A 15,269-nucleotide genomic window follows, 5' to 3' on the forward strand; every position below is an offset into this window, starting at 1 on the left:
TAAGAATATACATTTTTGATGGTATAGCCGTCAAATTCTAGTCCAGCTTGGGATTTAATGTTGACCATAGATAACTGTACCCATTTATATAATGTAGAGCAGAATGTAAAGGACTCCTGGTTCTTGATTAGAGCCTAACTTCTTCATATAAGGGAAATGTCCTAAAAAGTGGTAAGTTTATGGGAAAATTTTATGGAAAATTTTCTTTCCTGCCATGACTACACAACAGGAAGAATGCTAGAAACCATTTTGCAAAATGGGCAACTTCTCCAGCCCCACTAGTCTGACTTAACTTGGACCTAATCATGCCCTGGAATCAGTCAAGGAAGTAATAAGATCTGTTACTCCCACTCTTCCTTTCCATCTACCACTAAGCCTCTCTCTTCCACCCCCAACTCTCAGTCCCAGGCACAATACAGACACACGCCAGTTATTCCCCTTTTGCAGTTTTAGACTCACTTATCAGTCTTTTAATCTCTGCACAACAGGCAACAGACAGCATACTGTATGTTCTAATGTGCAAGATGTTAAGACCTTACCAAAATTAAAAACTTCTGTGCTCCCAAGGACACTACCATGAAAATGAAAAGACAACCCACAGGATGAAAGAAAATATTTGCAAATCATCCATCTGGACAAGGGACTTGTATCTAAAATACATAAACAACTTTATAAAAAGATAAATAATTGAAAAATGAGCAAAGACAATTTTTAAAATGCAATATTCTGAAAACAAAAACAAAGGACAAAAGATCCAAACAGACATTTCTCCGAAGAAGATATACAAATAGCCATTAAGTCTGGTAAAGCTGCTCAACATCATTAGTCATCAGGGAAATGCAAGTCACAACTGTAATGAGATACCACTTCGCACCCACTAGGATGACTATTTTAAAAAAACAAAAACAAAAAACAGATAAGAAGTGTTGGCCAGTATGTAGAGAAATTGGAACCCTCACACCCTGCAGGTGGGAATGTAAAATGGTGCAGCCACTTTGGAAAAGTCAGGCAGTTCCTCAAAAGGTTAAACACAAAATATTTGCACATCACATATCTGATAAGGGCTTAATATCTAGAATATAGAAAGACTCCTATAACTCAATTTGTCAACAAAGACAACTCAATTTAAAAATGGGTCAGGAACTGGAACAGACATTTCTCCAAAGAAGATATACAAATGGCCAACAAGTATATGAAAGAAGCTCACATCATTAGTCATGAGGAGAATGCAAATCGAAACCACAATGAGATACCACTTCATACCTACAAGGATGGGTATAATTACACAAACAAACAGAAAATGCTAAGCGTTGGTGAGGATGTGGAGAAACTGGAACCCTCACACATTGCTGGTGGGAATGTAAAGTGGTACAGCTGCTGTGCAAAACAGTTTGGTGGTTCCTTAACAAGTTAAACAGAATTATCATATGACCCAGCAGTTCCACTTCTAGTTATGTACCCAAAAGAACTGAAAACAGGGACTCAAACAGATGCTTGTATGCCAATGTTCATCACAGCATTATTCTCAACAGCCAAAAGGTAGAAGCAGCCCGTGTCCAACAAACAGATGAATGGATAAACAAAACGGGATATACACATACAATGGAACATTATTCAGCCATAAAAAGGAATGAAGTTCTGATACACGCTACATGCTAACATGAATGAACCTTGAAAACATTATGCCAAGTGAAATAAACCAGACACAAAAGGACAAATATTGTATGATTCCACTTATATGAAGTACCTAAAATAGGCAAATTCATAGAAGCAGAAAGTAGATTAGAGGTTACTAGGGGCTGGGGGAAGGGAGGAATGGGCAATTAGTGCTTAATGGTACAGTTTCTGTTTGAGGTGGTGAAAAAGTTTTAGAAATAGTGATGGTTGCACAACATTGTGAATGCAATTAACGCCACTGAACTGTACACTTAAAATGGTTAAAATGGCAAATTTCATGTTATATTTTACAATTTAAAAAAATAATGTAATATACCAAAATCATTGAACTGTAAACTTTAAATGGGTGAACTGTATGGTATGTGAATTATATCTCAATAAAGTTATTTTTAAAAAACATGGAATACAATTTCGAAAAATCAGAAATAACAAAATTTCCAAAATAGGAAATTAATTAATTAATGTATCTAATCTATAGAGTATGATATCATTATATAGATTATATGGTAAAAGCACATTTATTAACATGGTAATATGTTTGCAACATTATAAGTGAAAAGCAGGTTTCCAGAGAGACTACTAAAAAAAAAAATGTCCCAAAATATTGATTAATGGTAGTTTCCTCTGGATGGTAAGATTATTGGTAATTTTTATACTCGTCTGTTTTTTAATCTGTATTTTCTAATTTTTCTATAATGTACATGTACTACTTGTATAATAAAGTAACCAAAATAAAAAGTATGCACATCTTTAATAACAGGACAGTTAAGGTATATATACAGTATTAGCCTATGATACTTGATCATTAGGTTATTAGCTCCATCTGGCATCTAGTAACCTATTTTGAATACAAATAGCATTTATACTGTAAACTTTTCCTTAAATCCACTTGCCCTTTCTAGGATTCCCGCCCCCGCCCCCAAAGCCCCAGTAGATAGTTGTATGTCATAGCTGCACATCCTTCTAGTTGCTGCATGTGGGACGCGGGCCTCAGCATGCCAGAGAAGAAGTGTGTCGGTGCGCGCCCGGGATCCGAACCCGGGCCGCCAGCAGCAGAGCCCGCGCACTTAACCACTAAGCCACGGGCCGGCCCGCTTTCTAGGATTTTTTAATCTAAGTTAACTTCAAACATTTTCTCTAAGTAGAAAGAACTTTCATATTCAATAGACTCTAAAATATCACATCAGATTCTTAAAAATCTGTAAACTGACTATTGTGGGTAATCATTTCCTTATGCTGTAGTAAACAATGGGAATATAATGCTCCCCAAAACTCCTTTTACCCAAATTGCTTTGAACTCTTTCCTATAGATCTTTTCTAAAATAATAAACATTACCATTTACACACTGAGTGCCATGTACTTTGCTAAACACTGTAGAAGCATTATCTTATTTCATCTTTATAACAATCCAGTGAGGTTGGCATTATCATCACTTTATAAATGAAGACACAGAATCAGAAAAGTTAAGCAACGTAGCCATAGGTGGTAGACTGAGATTCAAACCAACATCTGACTTCAAAGTCTGCATTCTTTCTAACATTACACTATGTTGTAAGAAAGTTGGCCCTAATAAAGTTGGTCCCCCATTTCTTAAATACTTTTAATTAAAAAAAATACCTACACAATTGTTCTATTTTGAAAAGCTATTCCTTTTCGCGCCCTTACACATTCTTGGTTACCACTCTGAAGTCCTATGTAAACATGAAACACAGTAGGAATTTATTAAATACAATTCCTTGGTGCTCCCATTCACAGAGCAAAAATGGCAAAGAAGGTACACATATTCACAGTGATTGGATAATTTGCCTTTTGAGTGTGACTACACTGGATCACATGCTATCTAACACTGAAGCCATGGGATACAGATCTGTTTTAGGGCTGGCAAGACCACCTACTTCCATATCCCTCATTTTAGGGATATGTGAAATTGAGATCAGCTAACTTGCCAGTTAGTAGAGAGGAAACTGGCACTTGAACCCAAATCTCCTGACTCTCAGTGACTCTATCATTCCACAGAGGTCCTTTGAGGTCATTCCTAGGTGACAGACTTGGAGATACAGAGTCTTTTGCCTTCATGCTACTACGGCCTTTGAATAAGGAAATCAGCCGGTGGAAATTAAAAAGGAGACTCAAAGTTGACGGACTTTATCATTTTGTTGTATCCTACCACGGAGATGAGATCAGGAATTTTATCCACACACAAAAAACAGGCATATTTGCCCCACTATTCAGCCAGATTCAGACCATCTTTGCTTCATTTGCTTCATTCTTTCCTTTCGCCACTTCTGACACCATTACTATTTCCACTTTCCACTTGCCTCATCCAATAATCATTAAATAAGTAGCAAATAAAATTTTCCGCTATTTAAAGACCTAAATTAACCATTAAGTCAATTCCCAATTACATAATCAAAACATCTTCTGGGCTGTCTCTCTACTCCCAGCAGACACCAAGAAAATAAAAATTTATGTTATTATATACCTAAACCATACATAATTATAAAGGTAATCCTATAGGTTAAATTAAACACGTAATACTTTCCAACAGCCAACATCAATGACTAACACATTATGGAAGTTCCCAACAGAAAGTGGCCAGGGAAGCAGGCTATTGTGTAGCTCCAAGTTAGGCATATTTAATTGCTTATTGATACCGGATATATCCTATGATGAATGGAACCAACTTATGGGTCTTCTGGAGAAGACTGCTGGAAACCAGGCACAGAATATATTTTCCACGGGACCCAGTCCCTCAAAGTGAAAGTTTCTGAGAATGGTAAGTAACAACTGGTGCTTTTTCCTTTACCAAAGTGATATTGTTAGCTTTGTTCACCCAGCAGCATAAAACTGTCGGCAAACACTATGTCCTGTCACACCTGTTCTCTATTAAGTTCTAAATGCTCTTATCACATGTTTAGTCTGTAAAAATGTTCTTGATTTGTCAAGTTAAAGCAACTGAAATGTTAGTGCAAATACATTTTCATATGGCAACTGGGCTATAAAAGCATTAGCTTTGAGCTTAACAAGAGTCAGTGTAATCCAGTCAACATGACACAAAGAATAAGACGGTTATCCCGACTCCACCCTTTCCCTCTTACCCGGTCTAAAAGTCCCACTACTAGAGCGACTTTTCTGAAATGCTCTGCATTTCAATTCAGAAGGACAACTGTTAAAATACTGTACTCCTATGTGACTTTGGGAGATCCCCTCCCATTCGCATCTTAACTGGAACGTGGTGTTTAGATTAACCGATTATTGTCACGGAAACTTTAACCCAAAGGGTGTAAGTAGATTTGAAATCAAGTAGATTTCAAAAGGAGTAAGGATAGGCGGCAGCCCAGTGGCGTAGCGGGGTTAAGTTCACGCGTTCTGCTTTGGCAGCCAGGGGTTCGCCAGTTCGGATCCTGGGCACGGACCTACTCACTGCTCATCAAGCCATGCTGAGGCAGCGTCCCACATAGAAGAGCTACAACTCTACAACTATGATATACAACTATGTACTGAGGCTTTGGGGAGAAAAAAGAAAAAGAGGAAGATTGGCTACAGATGTTAGCACAGGGCCAATCTTCCAAAAAAAAAAAAAGAGTAAGGATAAGGGGAAGAGCTAATACTGAAGAGGGGCTTTAAGCTAGGGCAGACTTAGTAGAGGTGTCTAATTTTGATGGGGATGGAATATACACATACATTCAGAGAAACCCCTCCTGGCACAGCACACTCATGTAGTTGGATTTTTATTTTTACTCATTTAAATATATATATATATTTAAATACATGACTGAGCTGGCAGAAAATTAAAGGAGTAACTCAGATTTAGGTAATTTGTGAAAGCACAAATCCAGAGGAGTGGGTGAGTGCTGGAGCTGTGGCTGCCCTGGAGACCTTCCCCATCCCCAAATCACTGATGGCTAGAGACCGGGATTTAATGGGCCACAGACTGGAAAAAGGAGACAAAGATAGGCCTAAAAAGGACTGGAGGTCAGATCAAGGAGCCCCACATAAAGTCGGGACCTCTGAAGGATGATACCCTCAGAACTAGGAAAAAACAATGCACTATGCAGAGAAAACAGCAAAAATTCCTAAGTCCATACTGATTAAAGAAACATCTAAAGGATATACTTTAAGAAGGGAAATGATCTCAGAAGCTCTGAGGTGCAAAAGTAAATGGTGAAAAAAGAAACTGGTATGCATGTGAGTTATTCTAAACAAACATTCCATCTTTGTTATAAAACATTAACGTGTCATTTGTGGGGATACTTAAAGTCAATATAGAATTAAAATCCTGGAAAACAGAACAGCATGGAAAATAGAGTTAAATGTCCTAAGGTATTTATACTGTTTGGGGAGAGAGTAAAAACGTTAATATTAGACGTAAGTTAATATGTGGGCTGGCCCCGTGGCGTAGTGGTTAAGTGTGCGCGCTCCACTGCTGGGGGCCGGGGTTCGGATCCCGGGCGTGCACCGACGCACCACTTGTCAGGCCATGCTGTGGCCGTGTCCCATATAAAGTAGAGGAAGATGGGCACAGATGTTAGCCCAGGGCCAGTCTTCCTCAGCAAAAAGAGGAGGATTGGCATGGATGTTAGCTCAGGGCTGATCTTCCTCACACACACACACAAAAATAATATGTGTGCTTAAAATTTCTAGGGTAACCACTAAAAACAGACTGTATAGCTTCCAAAGCAGGAGGGAATAAATCAGAGGGGAAAAAATCTCAATCAAGTCAAAGGTAGGTGGCGGGGGGTGGGAGGGAGGTAAAATTAAAACAGAAAAAGTAAGATAGTGATGATAACAATAAAAATAATGGCTAACCTTTATAAACAACTTACCATGTGCCATGCACTGCTCTAAGTACTTTACATATATTAGCTCATTTAGTCCACACAATACCCCTGTGAAGGAAATACTATATATTATTATTCCCATGTTACAGATGAGGAAATTGAGGGGTGGAGAGATTAAACGATTAGCCAAGGTCATACACACAGTAGGTGTTAGGGTGAGATTCAAACCCAGAGAGTCTGACTCTGGAATCTGAACTCTACTTATTGTCTAATAGACAATACATAGGTATGACACTTTGACATTTATTCATGTCCTTTCAAACCAATTTTTCTTCAGTCTAATGAGTAAGAATGCCTACCAAAGTGGAGCTACTTACTCTGCTCAGGACATTTCCTTCACTTTTTATGGATAAGCATAGACTAGGCAAGGGGGGAGATACTAACATATAGGAAGTACCTAATACGTATGAGGTACCGTGCCAGACATTTTATTACAGGGTTTTCTTCGTTAATCCTCACAATCACCCTGTAAAGTAGACTAATATCCCAAATTTTCAGTGAAGAAACTAAAGAGCCAAAAATTTAAATAACTCACCAAGGCAGGAACCCAGGTCTGACTGGCTTCAAAATCTACTTAACAAATGCTCACTGAGCATCAATTTATGAGCATCAATTTATGCCAGACATTGTGCTAGGTACTAAAGATATGCGACTAAATTTAGAAATCCAGGGTTCTCACCCTTACGGAACTTCCAGTCTAATGGAGGAGTCTTTTGGGTTCCTGGACCCAATTCCAGCGTCGGGGCTAAGTTCCCACACACACACACCAACAAACAATTCTCAGACACCAGCAAAGTGTCTAAAAATTCAACTCAGTTCTGACACTATCTACCCAGAGATAGCATCAGATTCCACAATTTAAGAGTTCAATCCTACAAGACTCCCCTGCTACTTCAGATGCCAGTTGAAAGTTCCAGTTGTTAGGTGTACTTCTGACTGACTGGCTATAAATCAAAGGTTCCCACAAATTCGATTAATTTGCTAGAAAAGCTCACAGAACTCAGAAAAACATTTTACTTACTAGATCACTGGTTTATTGTAAAAGGATGTAACTCAGGAACAGCCAGATGGAAGAGATGCAGAGGGCAAGGTACAGGGAAAGGGTGCAGAGCTTCCACGGTCTGTCCTCAAATCTCTACGTGTTTACCAACTTGGAAGCTCTCTGAACCCTGTCCTCTTGGGTTTTTTAGGAGGTTTCATTACATAGCCATGATTGATTAAATCATCGGCCATTGGTGACTGATTCAATCTCCAGGCTCCTCTCTCCTCCCGGAGGGGGGGTGGGTAGGACTGAAACCCTCTAATCACATGGTTGGTTTTCCTGGCAACCAGCTCCTTTCCTTAGGTGGGGTCCAAAAGTCACCTCATTAACATAACAAGAAACACCTTTATCACTCTCAACACTTAGGAAAGTCCAAAGGTTTTGGGAGCTGTGAGTCAGGAACTGTGGAATGACCAAATATATATTTTTCTTTTAAATCACAATATTGAAGGGAGACAATCAAATAATTATAAAAATAAAGGTGAATTACAAACTGATAAATGTTATAAAGGCCAACAGAATTAAAAACTGGTAACTATTATAAAGGACAACAGAATTACAAACTGATAGATGCTGTGAAGTGCTCTGAGAGCATATAATAGAGAAATCTGACCTAGTCTAAACATGCAATGGCCAGTTTCACTGAGGAAATAACACCTCAAGCTCACGGCTCCCAAAGTGTATGCCAAAGTGCCCTGGAGCACTGCAGAGAATGCCATGGGTTTAAATTTTTAAGGAAAACAGCAATACTGGATATCTGTTAGATATCATGTAAACTACCAGCTCAAGGTAGTTCAGTTTCAACTTTAGATCATAGCGCATTCTTCTCAAAGACATGTCTTTGTGATGCTGATTCTTTGGTGGGCAGTTGCTCTGATAAAAACAAGTACCATATGAAAATTAATGTGGAAAAGGAAATGAGGATGGAAGTGTCCCATCTGATTCTGAGTTATAAGAAACTGCAGTGCCCAAGAGGCCCTTACATCCCATTTGTAAGTAGTTGTGGAAATAAAATTGCTACTTTTTCTTTTAACTTATATGTATTATCTCTTCAAACAGCTACTAAGTTGTTAGAAAATACTTATTAAATATTGTTTGGATATAATTACTCAATAAATATAATTATTAGATATTTCTTTTGGACTAGGGTGGTTGTGACAAAAAATCACTGAGACAGCGAGGGCACCACGAACTGAGAACGCTATTAAGCTAAGACCTGCAGGATGAGTAGTTCCAACACCACGCCTTGGAGCGAAAGACAGGGTCCCCACCCTTGAAGATATTACAATCTAGTTAGGGAGGCAAAACTAAAAGATAAACAGTTTTAAAACAATATAATGCTAAACTTTAATATTTGCAAAAATCTTTCATATCTTTTCTCATGAAATTCCAGTGAGTGAGTGTTTATCTCCTCTATAAATTGAGGGCCCCTAGAAGCCTGTATCCCCCCACAGATTCAGCACAGTCTACATTCAGGAAGTGTTTTCTGGGTCAGTCTCACTCATATAGGTTTACTCTCTGTAGACTTTTCTCGGAAATGAAACCTCCAGTTGCCCTATGCAAGGGTAACTCTGCTTTAAGTGTTCTCCAGCCCCCCACATCTCCCAGCTGTTTCCTTCCTACTGTCCTTCAAAATTGAGTTCTTACATATCACCTCCCCTGGGAACAATTCGCTGATGCATTGGACTGAAATTTAAACGTCCCTTATCTAAACAGTATATTTGGTATTTTCTATCACAGGACTTAACCACTCTAGCCTGTAGTAGTCACTGATAAACTTCTCTCTCTTCATTCACTGTAACATTTGACAGCAAGGTCTGTGCCTTATTCATCTCAGCAACTATCACACTGCGTAGCTCTCAAAAATGTTTTCTGAATAAATGACAAGTACTGGGAAATTTTTTTAAAACGTCTAATTATGCCCATTTCACTGTAATGGACTTCTTGGAAAAAATGAGAAATTTACTCAGAAAAACTTAATAAATATAACTATTAGATATTTCTTTTGAACTAGGATGGTTGTGAGAAAAATTACTGATTTACAAATCTGCAAAAATTAAAATGATCTTGATAATCATCCAGTGGTGGTAAAGAATCATACGCCACTGAGAAATGTAATAAATATATTTTTGAAAAGCAATCTGAGAATTAATTATCAATAAAAAATGCACATATCCTCTGACTCAGCAATCCCACTTTTAGGAACCTTACTTACAAAAATAAAAGGATCCATATGCAATGTTATATTTACAAGGAAGTTTACTGAAGCACTGTCTGCAACAGCAAAACAATTCCCGGAAACTACCCTGAATGTCCATTGTGGGAGATCAAGATTTGGCCACCATGAAATATATCTCTTTACCTTGATTGTTTTCTCTGAAGGACATTTGACCTCCCCCACTAATTGCCTAAAGAATTTGACATGGTGGCTCCTTCCTGGAACAGATCTTCTATCATGATGGCTGTAAAGATAATGTAGGGTAGAGGTTACAATAGGAAAGGCACCAAGCCCCTTTTATCAAAAACTCTGTCTCTCCCTGACCACATTATCTATAGATGACCCTGAAAAGAATTGTCATCCTTAACTCTGAAGTCCCAGGCCACTACCCACCCCCAACATGCTCCTCGCCTTTAGCTGCAATACTTAAGCAAGCAGCCTAGACAGAGGGACGAGTTGCTCATTTCTGAGTTTCTCCCATGTATACATGTTAATAAACTTGGTATTATTTTCTCCTGCTAACCTGTCTTGTTAATTATTTGGCCAGCCAGAAGAACCTTAAGGGAAAGGGCAGAGGGAGATTCTCCCTCTTCCCCCAATACCATCAATAGGGGAATGGTACAACCATACTACAGAATATCTATATTATGGAATATTCTGCAGCTACTAATAAGAATGAAATAAATCTATATGTAAAGACCTGAAAGGATATCCATGATATATTCAGTAGAAAATAGAATAATCCCGTCTGCAGGTAAAAAAGATAAATATTCACATTTTTATTTGTAAGAATATTGAGAAAAAGATGGGGAAGCAGTTAATACCAGACAGTTGATACAACTGACCTCAGGATTAGAGGAGATTTAACTTTTCCCAACAAGTAGGTATTACTTTTGTAACTTAAAATAGAAAGGCAAAAATAATGAGGAAGCTTTCAAAAGTAAGCACAGTAATATCTGAATATATTCTCCCCTCCTCCGAGTTCTTAACAAAAAACATCCTACGTTACAACCACATTTAATGAAAAGGTGGTGCTTTAGAAGAGTCAAGAATTCTGTGGACTCTTTTACATATAAACTTTCTTTTTTTAAAAAAAACCTCGCTTATGAGAAAGGCCAGTTCTTAAACAAGCTTAATGTCCAGTGGATCTTCCTATCTAGTTTCTTCTATGAGTGGTAATCTGCTTTGGGGATTTGTAATCAAGACCCTGGAAATTTTAGAATGCTCAGCAGATACCATTTACTCACTGAGAGTAAACAGAAGTGTTACATGAGAAATCTGAGTTAAGACAGAGCTAAGTCTGATCAAACACTTCTATCCTGAAATTGGGAGAGGTAACTGCTACTTGGGCGCCCCCTGGGGACCAAATTTAAAATTTTTTTACATCTTTGGGACAAATTAGTGTCCTCTAAAAACATTCATTCAAAGAATTCTTAAGCACCTACTTTGTGCCAGGCACAATGTTCAACACTGGAGACACAAAGATAAATAAAATCAAGTTTCTGATTTCTACATGCTTAAAGTCAATATCACCCAAAACTTTCTAAGCACAGTAGGTAGGATGGCCATACAAAGTTTGAGTTACCCACACAGGCCCTGGAGGAAGTTACGACACAGAAGATGATAAGAATGTTTTTTGGGTGCTACAGAAAGCAATTTGGCATGGATATAAAAGCTTTAGCATAATTTGTTTATGTAGGCAAAATATTCACCATCTTTAAAAGAGATGAGGTTTAAATATCCCTTCCAGCTAACACATGCAAAATTGTGGTTATTTTCAAAGACAAGTTTAGGTTACAGCATCATAATTTTTCTTGGGCAAAACAATATAAATAAAGCTTAATTTTAAAAATTCAAAAATGATGCAGTATCCTCTACCACGATTTTTTACTAACAAGTAAGTTATTCCACAATAATAACTCCACTCTGAGCACTTAACTCTAATATAATAAAGGATTGCACTGATTTAGAAAATGGCTAACTTCCTAAAATAAATTGAGTATGAGAAGACACAGATTTAGAAACAATTAGTTAGAAAATAAAACTGAAAAAGACCAGTACAAATAAACAGGCAAAGTCAACCCAAAAGCCTCCCTCAAACCTTTCCTTCCCAGTTCAGAACACTTTCAGAAGATACTGTAACAGATTTGCCTTTTCTTCCTCAAGGTCTGAGAGAGCAATTAGCAGAGGTAGAATTCACCTCCAGAAAATAAAAAAGTACCAGTTTCCCTCCAGTTACATCTTCATCAGTAACTGCAACGCCCCAGGACATCAGACGGCCAGATATTATCAGTTTCTGTAGCCAGGGCCCAAAGATGTACTTCTGGCAGCCTGAGTTGGAAATCAATGTAATCTTCCCAAAGCAACAATTCTATTTCAGCCACATTTCAGGTACCCTATGAGCTATATTAGCACTAGCATTATAGTTAGGGAAGTAACCTTGATTTATTTATAACTTTTTCCCTACAGAAAAAAACTGAGTTCCGGGGGGGTTCACAGGTTCTGATCCTGGGTGCGCCACCGATACGCCGCTTGTCAAGCCATGCTGTGGCGGCGACCCATATAAAGTGGAGGAAGATGGGCACGGATGTTAGCCCAGGGCCAATCTTCCTCAGAAAAAAGAGGAGGATTGCCATCGGATGTTAGCTGAGGGCTAGTCTTCCTCACAAAAAAGAAAAAAAAACCACACGAACTGAGTTCTAAAAATTACAATGTTTGAGATTCAGCTTATGTTTGCCTATATAATAAAATATTGAGTCAAAATACAAGAGACTCACAAAGGAAAAAAAAAACTTCTGACTTAACTGACCATAGACATTCCATTGTTTAATTCATTTAGTCAAGGGATGGCAACTACCAAATTATAAACTATTTGGAATTTGTAGACATCACCTTAATAATATTTATGGCAATTGGAATCAAGAGCAACTATTTTCATGAAAGATGACAGTTTAAAGCAATTTAAGCTCACATAATTGCTGAAATTTTAAAGAATAAGATAATACATTATAGAACATATCTCATCATGGAAATCTTAACATTGATAATTAACAGGTTTAAAATACTATCAGCCATTACTGAACAGAGTAAAGAATAAATGCTAGTTACAGAATGTGTAGATTATTTTTAATCCAGTGGAGTAATACGGGTATTGTTAGTTTGGGTGTGGACATTTAAGGCCACGTTATGATTCAGAAACAAAATATTTAAATGCATTCTAATATAAACAGTCATAAACCAATGTTTACAAAATAATACTACTTCAAAGTAAAAATAACCAATCTCATAAATTAAGAACAGGAAGTCTAAAATGAAAAAAAAATTATTTGCATCTGTGTGTTACCTCATTTAACATTCACAAATACAATAGTAGATAGGTATTATTTCTCCCATTTTATAGAGGAATGCAAGCTAAAAGTAACAACTTCTCTGGGACTAAAGAAACAGTAACTGGCACAGTTAGAGTTTGAACCCATATCCGACTCTAAAGGCATTTCTCCTTTCCCCCATCATCTTATTTGCATGTAAGAGTCATTTCATATATAAAACAAAAACTTGAAATCATCCAATTGTCACTTGTCTTTTAAAAAGTGAAAAGAACCAAAAGAAATAAGGAGAAAAAATTTATGTATTTTTGGTTCAATGTTTCACTTTTTTTTCCCTAAAAACGATCAATAATTATAAATACAGCCGTACAACACATAATGAAGTAGATGTTACCATCAGACTTTTTCTGGATGCTCTTTAGAGAATAAAATATAGGACAGGAGTGGATTGTATGAACATAGGAGAGAAGTAAAAGCCCAAAGCTGATAAAAGCCACATCCCGGAACAGAGGAGGGAATTATTTTAGAAGTTCTGGGTCAAAACTTTTGTTGGTCACCGAGTTGCACAGGGATTGTTTGGGTGTTTTACAGCGCTACTGTGGCCTCTTCTGCTTCTAGATATCTTGTTTTCCTTCTCTCCCAAACATTCCCCAGATTCTCCCATAAGCCTTTCTCCTCACCGCGTCACTGCAGCTAACCACGTATCTGTTCGAAAATTAACGGAACTTAACTGGTAACCTCATCACACCTTGAAGCAAAAAAAACCACACAGTTTTAGAGTTGGGAGCTATTTCATACTGAGTTTAAATCTGGGAGCACAGACTCTTATGTTCTAGATGGGGCAACTGAGACTCGAGAGAGGAAGTGACTCGGCCATGGACAAAGCGTGAGTTGGCAGCAGGGACAGAGGTTGAAGCTAGAACTCATACTACTCCGTGGCTTTTCCAATCACATGAACCAGCCTGAGCCTCGGAACTGGTACTGCCGTGGAGGGGGCCAGAAACTGCTGGGGGCAGATCACAGAATACCTAAAGGAACACCCTGTCCCCCGGGGCTCCTTTCTAAGCTAAAGACTAACTAGTTTAGGGGTCGCAGTTTAGAGGGCCTGAGGGAAGGGATGGAGTGGAAAAACCGGTCTCCGCTTCAGGCAGCTGTGGGCGCACACGGTTTCTATCCGCGCTCCTGCTGCCTTCACCCATCCCACACAACCAGCGACCCACTGCCCTCTGCGCGCTGGAAGTCCCCGGAGGCTGATCCTCCCGTGCTCCCTCTCGCAGCCCACTCTCGAGACGCACTTGATCCCCAAAATGTAAGGAAAGAGGGGCGCGGGAACAAAGCGACCCCAGGCGGTCCCCTCCATTCTGGGCGGACCCGAGAAGGGCAGATGTGGACTACCAGTCCCGACATGCCGCGCGCCCGGGGACCCTTGCCTACCGCCACGCAGGCGGCGCGACGGCCGCCGGGACTTGTAGTCCCCGGCTCCGGGGGGGGGGGGCGCAGACCCCCCAGGCGCGGCGAGACAGGCCGGCCCGGCGTCCGGTCAAGCCCAGGGAGCCCGCCAGCTGCCCGGGCCTCACCTCGACGATGCGGGCGCACTGGGTCCCCTTGCCGGCGCCAGGACCGCCGAGGACGAACACGACCAGCGGCTTCATGAGGCGGTGAGGGCAGAGAAAGACCGGCCGGCGGGTCGGCAGCGGGAAGCGAAGGCCCAGGACGTGCAGCAGCCGGCGGGCGCAGAGGCTCAGCATACACCGCTGAGGGCGCTGACAGCGGCCGGGCCGGCGAAGGCGCGGGGCGGGGCGCGGAGGAGGGGGCGGGCCAAGCCGGCGCCCGCCACGGCCCCGCCGCCGTGGCTGCCTGGGCGTCCGCGCCGCGGCCGGAAGTGGCGGGGCTTCCGCTGTCGCTCCGCGGCTGCGCATCGGGTGCCGCCGCGGGTTCGCGCCGCCTCTGCTCCCCGCCTGTCTGCTGGCTTGTTCATCCGTTCTGTGCGCGAGTCCTTTATCCTGCGCTTTAGGGTGTCAGGCCTGTGCTGGAGGCTGGGACGTGACGCATGGGAGAGCAAAACCCATTGTCTCCGGTCGCCATGAGTTTAAATTCCAGTGGGGAGACAGCCCACCTGAACAAGTCAACGCAACAATAAATAAATAAATACAAATGGCGATAC

General features: G+C 40.1%; 1 protein-coding gene across 2 annotated transcripts in view; it reads right to left on the reverse strand.

Annotated features, from left to right (window-relative positions):
* Window positions 1-14,907, reverse strand: part of CMPK1 (cytidine/uridine monophosphate kinase 1) — a 32,590-nt gene extending 17,683 nt beyond the window's left edge. The window contains exon 1 of one of the 2 annotated variants that reach the window (XM_004438519.2): window positions 14,683-14,907. In XM_004438519.2, the coding sequence (XP_004438576.1) occupies window positions 14,683-14,853 (171 nt within the window). In that variant the 5' untranslated portion in view covers window positions 14,854-14,907. Of the gene's footprint in view, window positions 1-7,540; window positions 7,703-14,682 lie in introns of those variants that run through there. The other variant, XM_087445984.1, reaches the window with a different exon arrangement.
* Between the last annotated feature and the right edge of the window lie 362 nt (window positions 14,908-15,269).

Source organism: Ceratotherium simum, chromosome 22 (assembly GCF_057802395.1).
Source record: "Ceratotherium simum simum isolate JZ-2026a chromosome 22, ASM5780239v1, whole genome shotgun sequence".
NCBI lineage: Eukaryota > Metazoa > Chordata > Mammalia > Perissodactyla > Rhinocerotidae > Ceratotherium > Ceratotherium simum.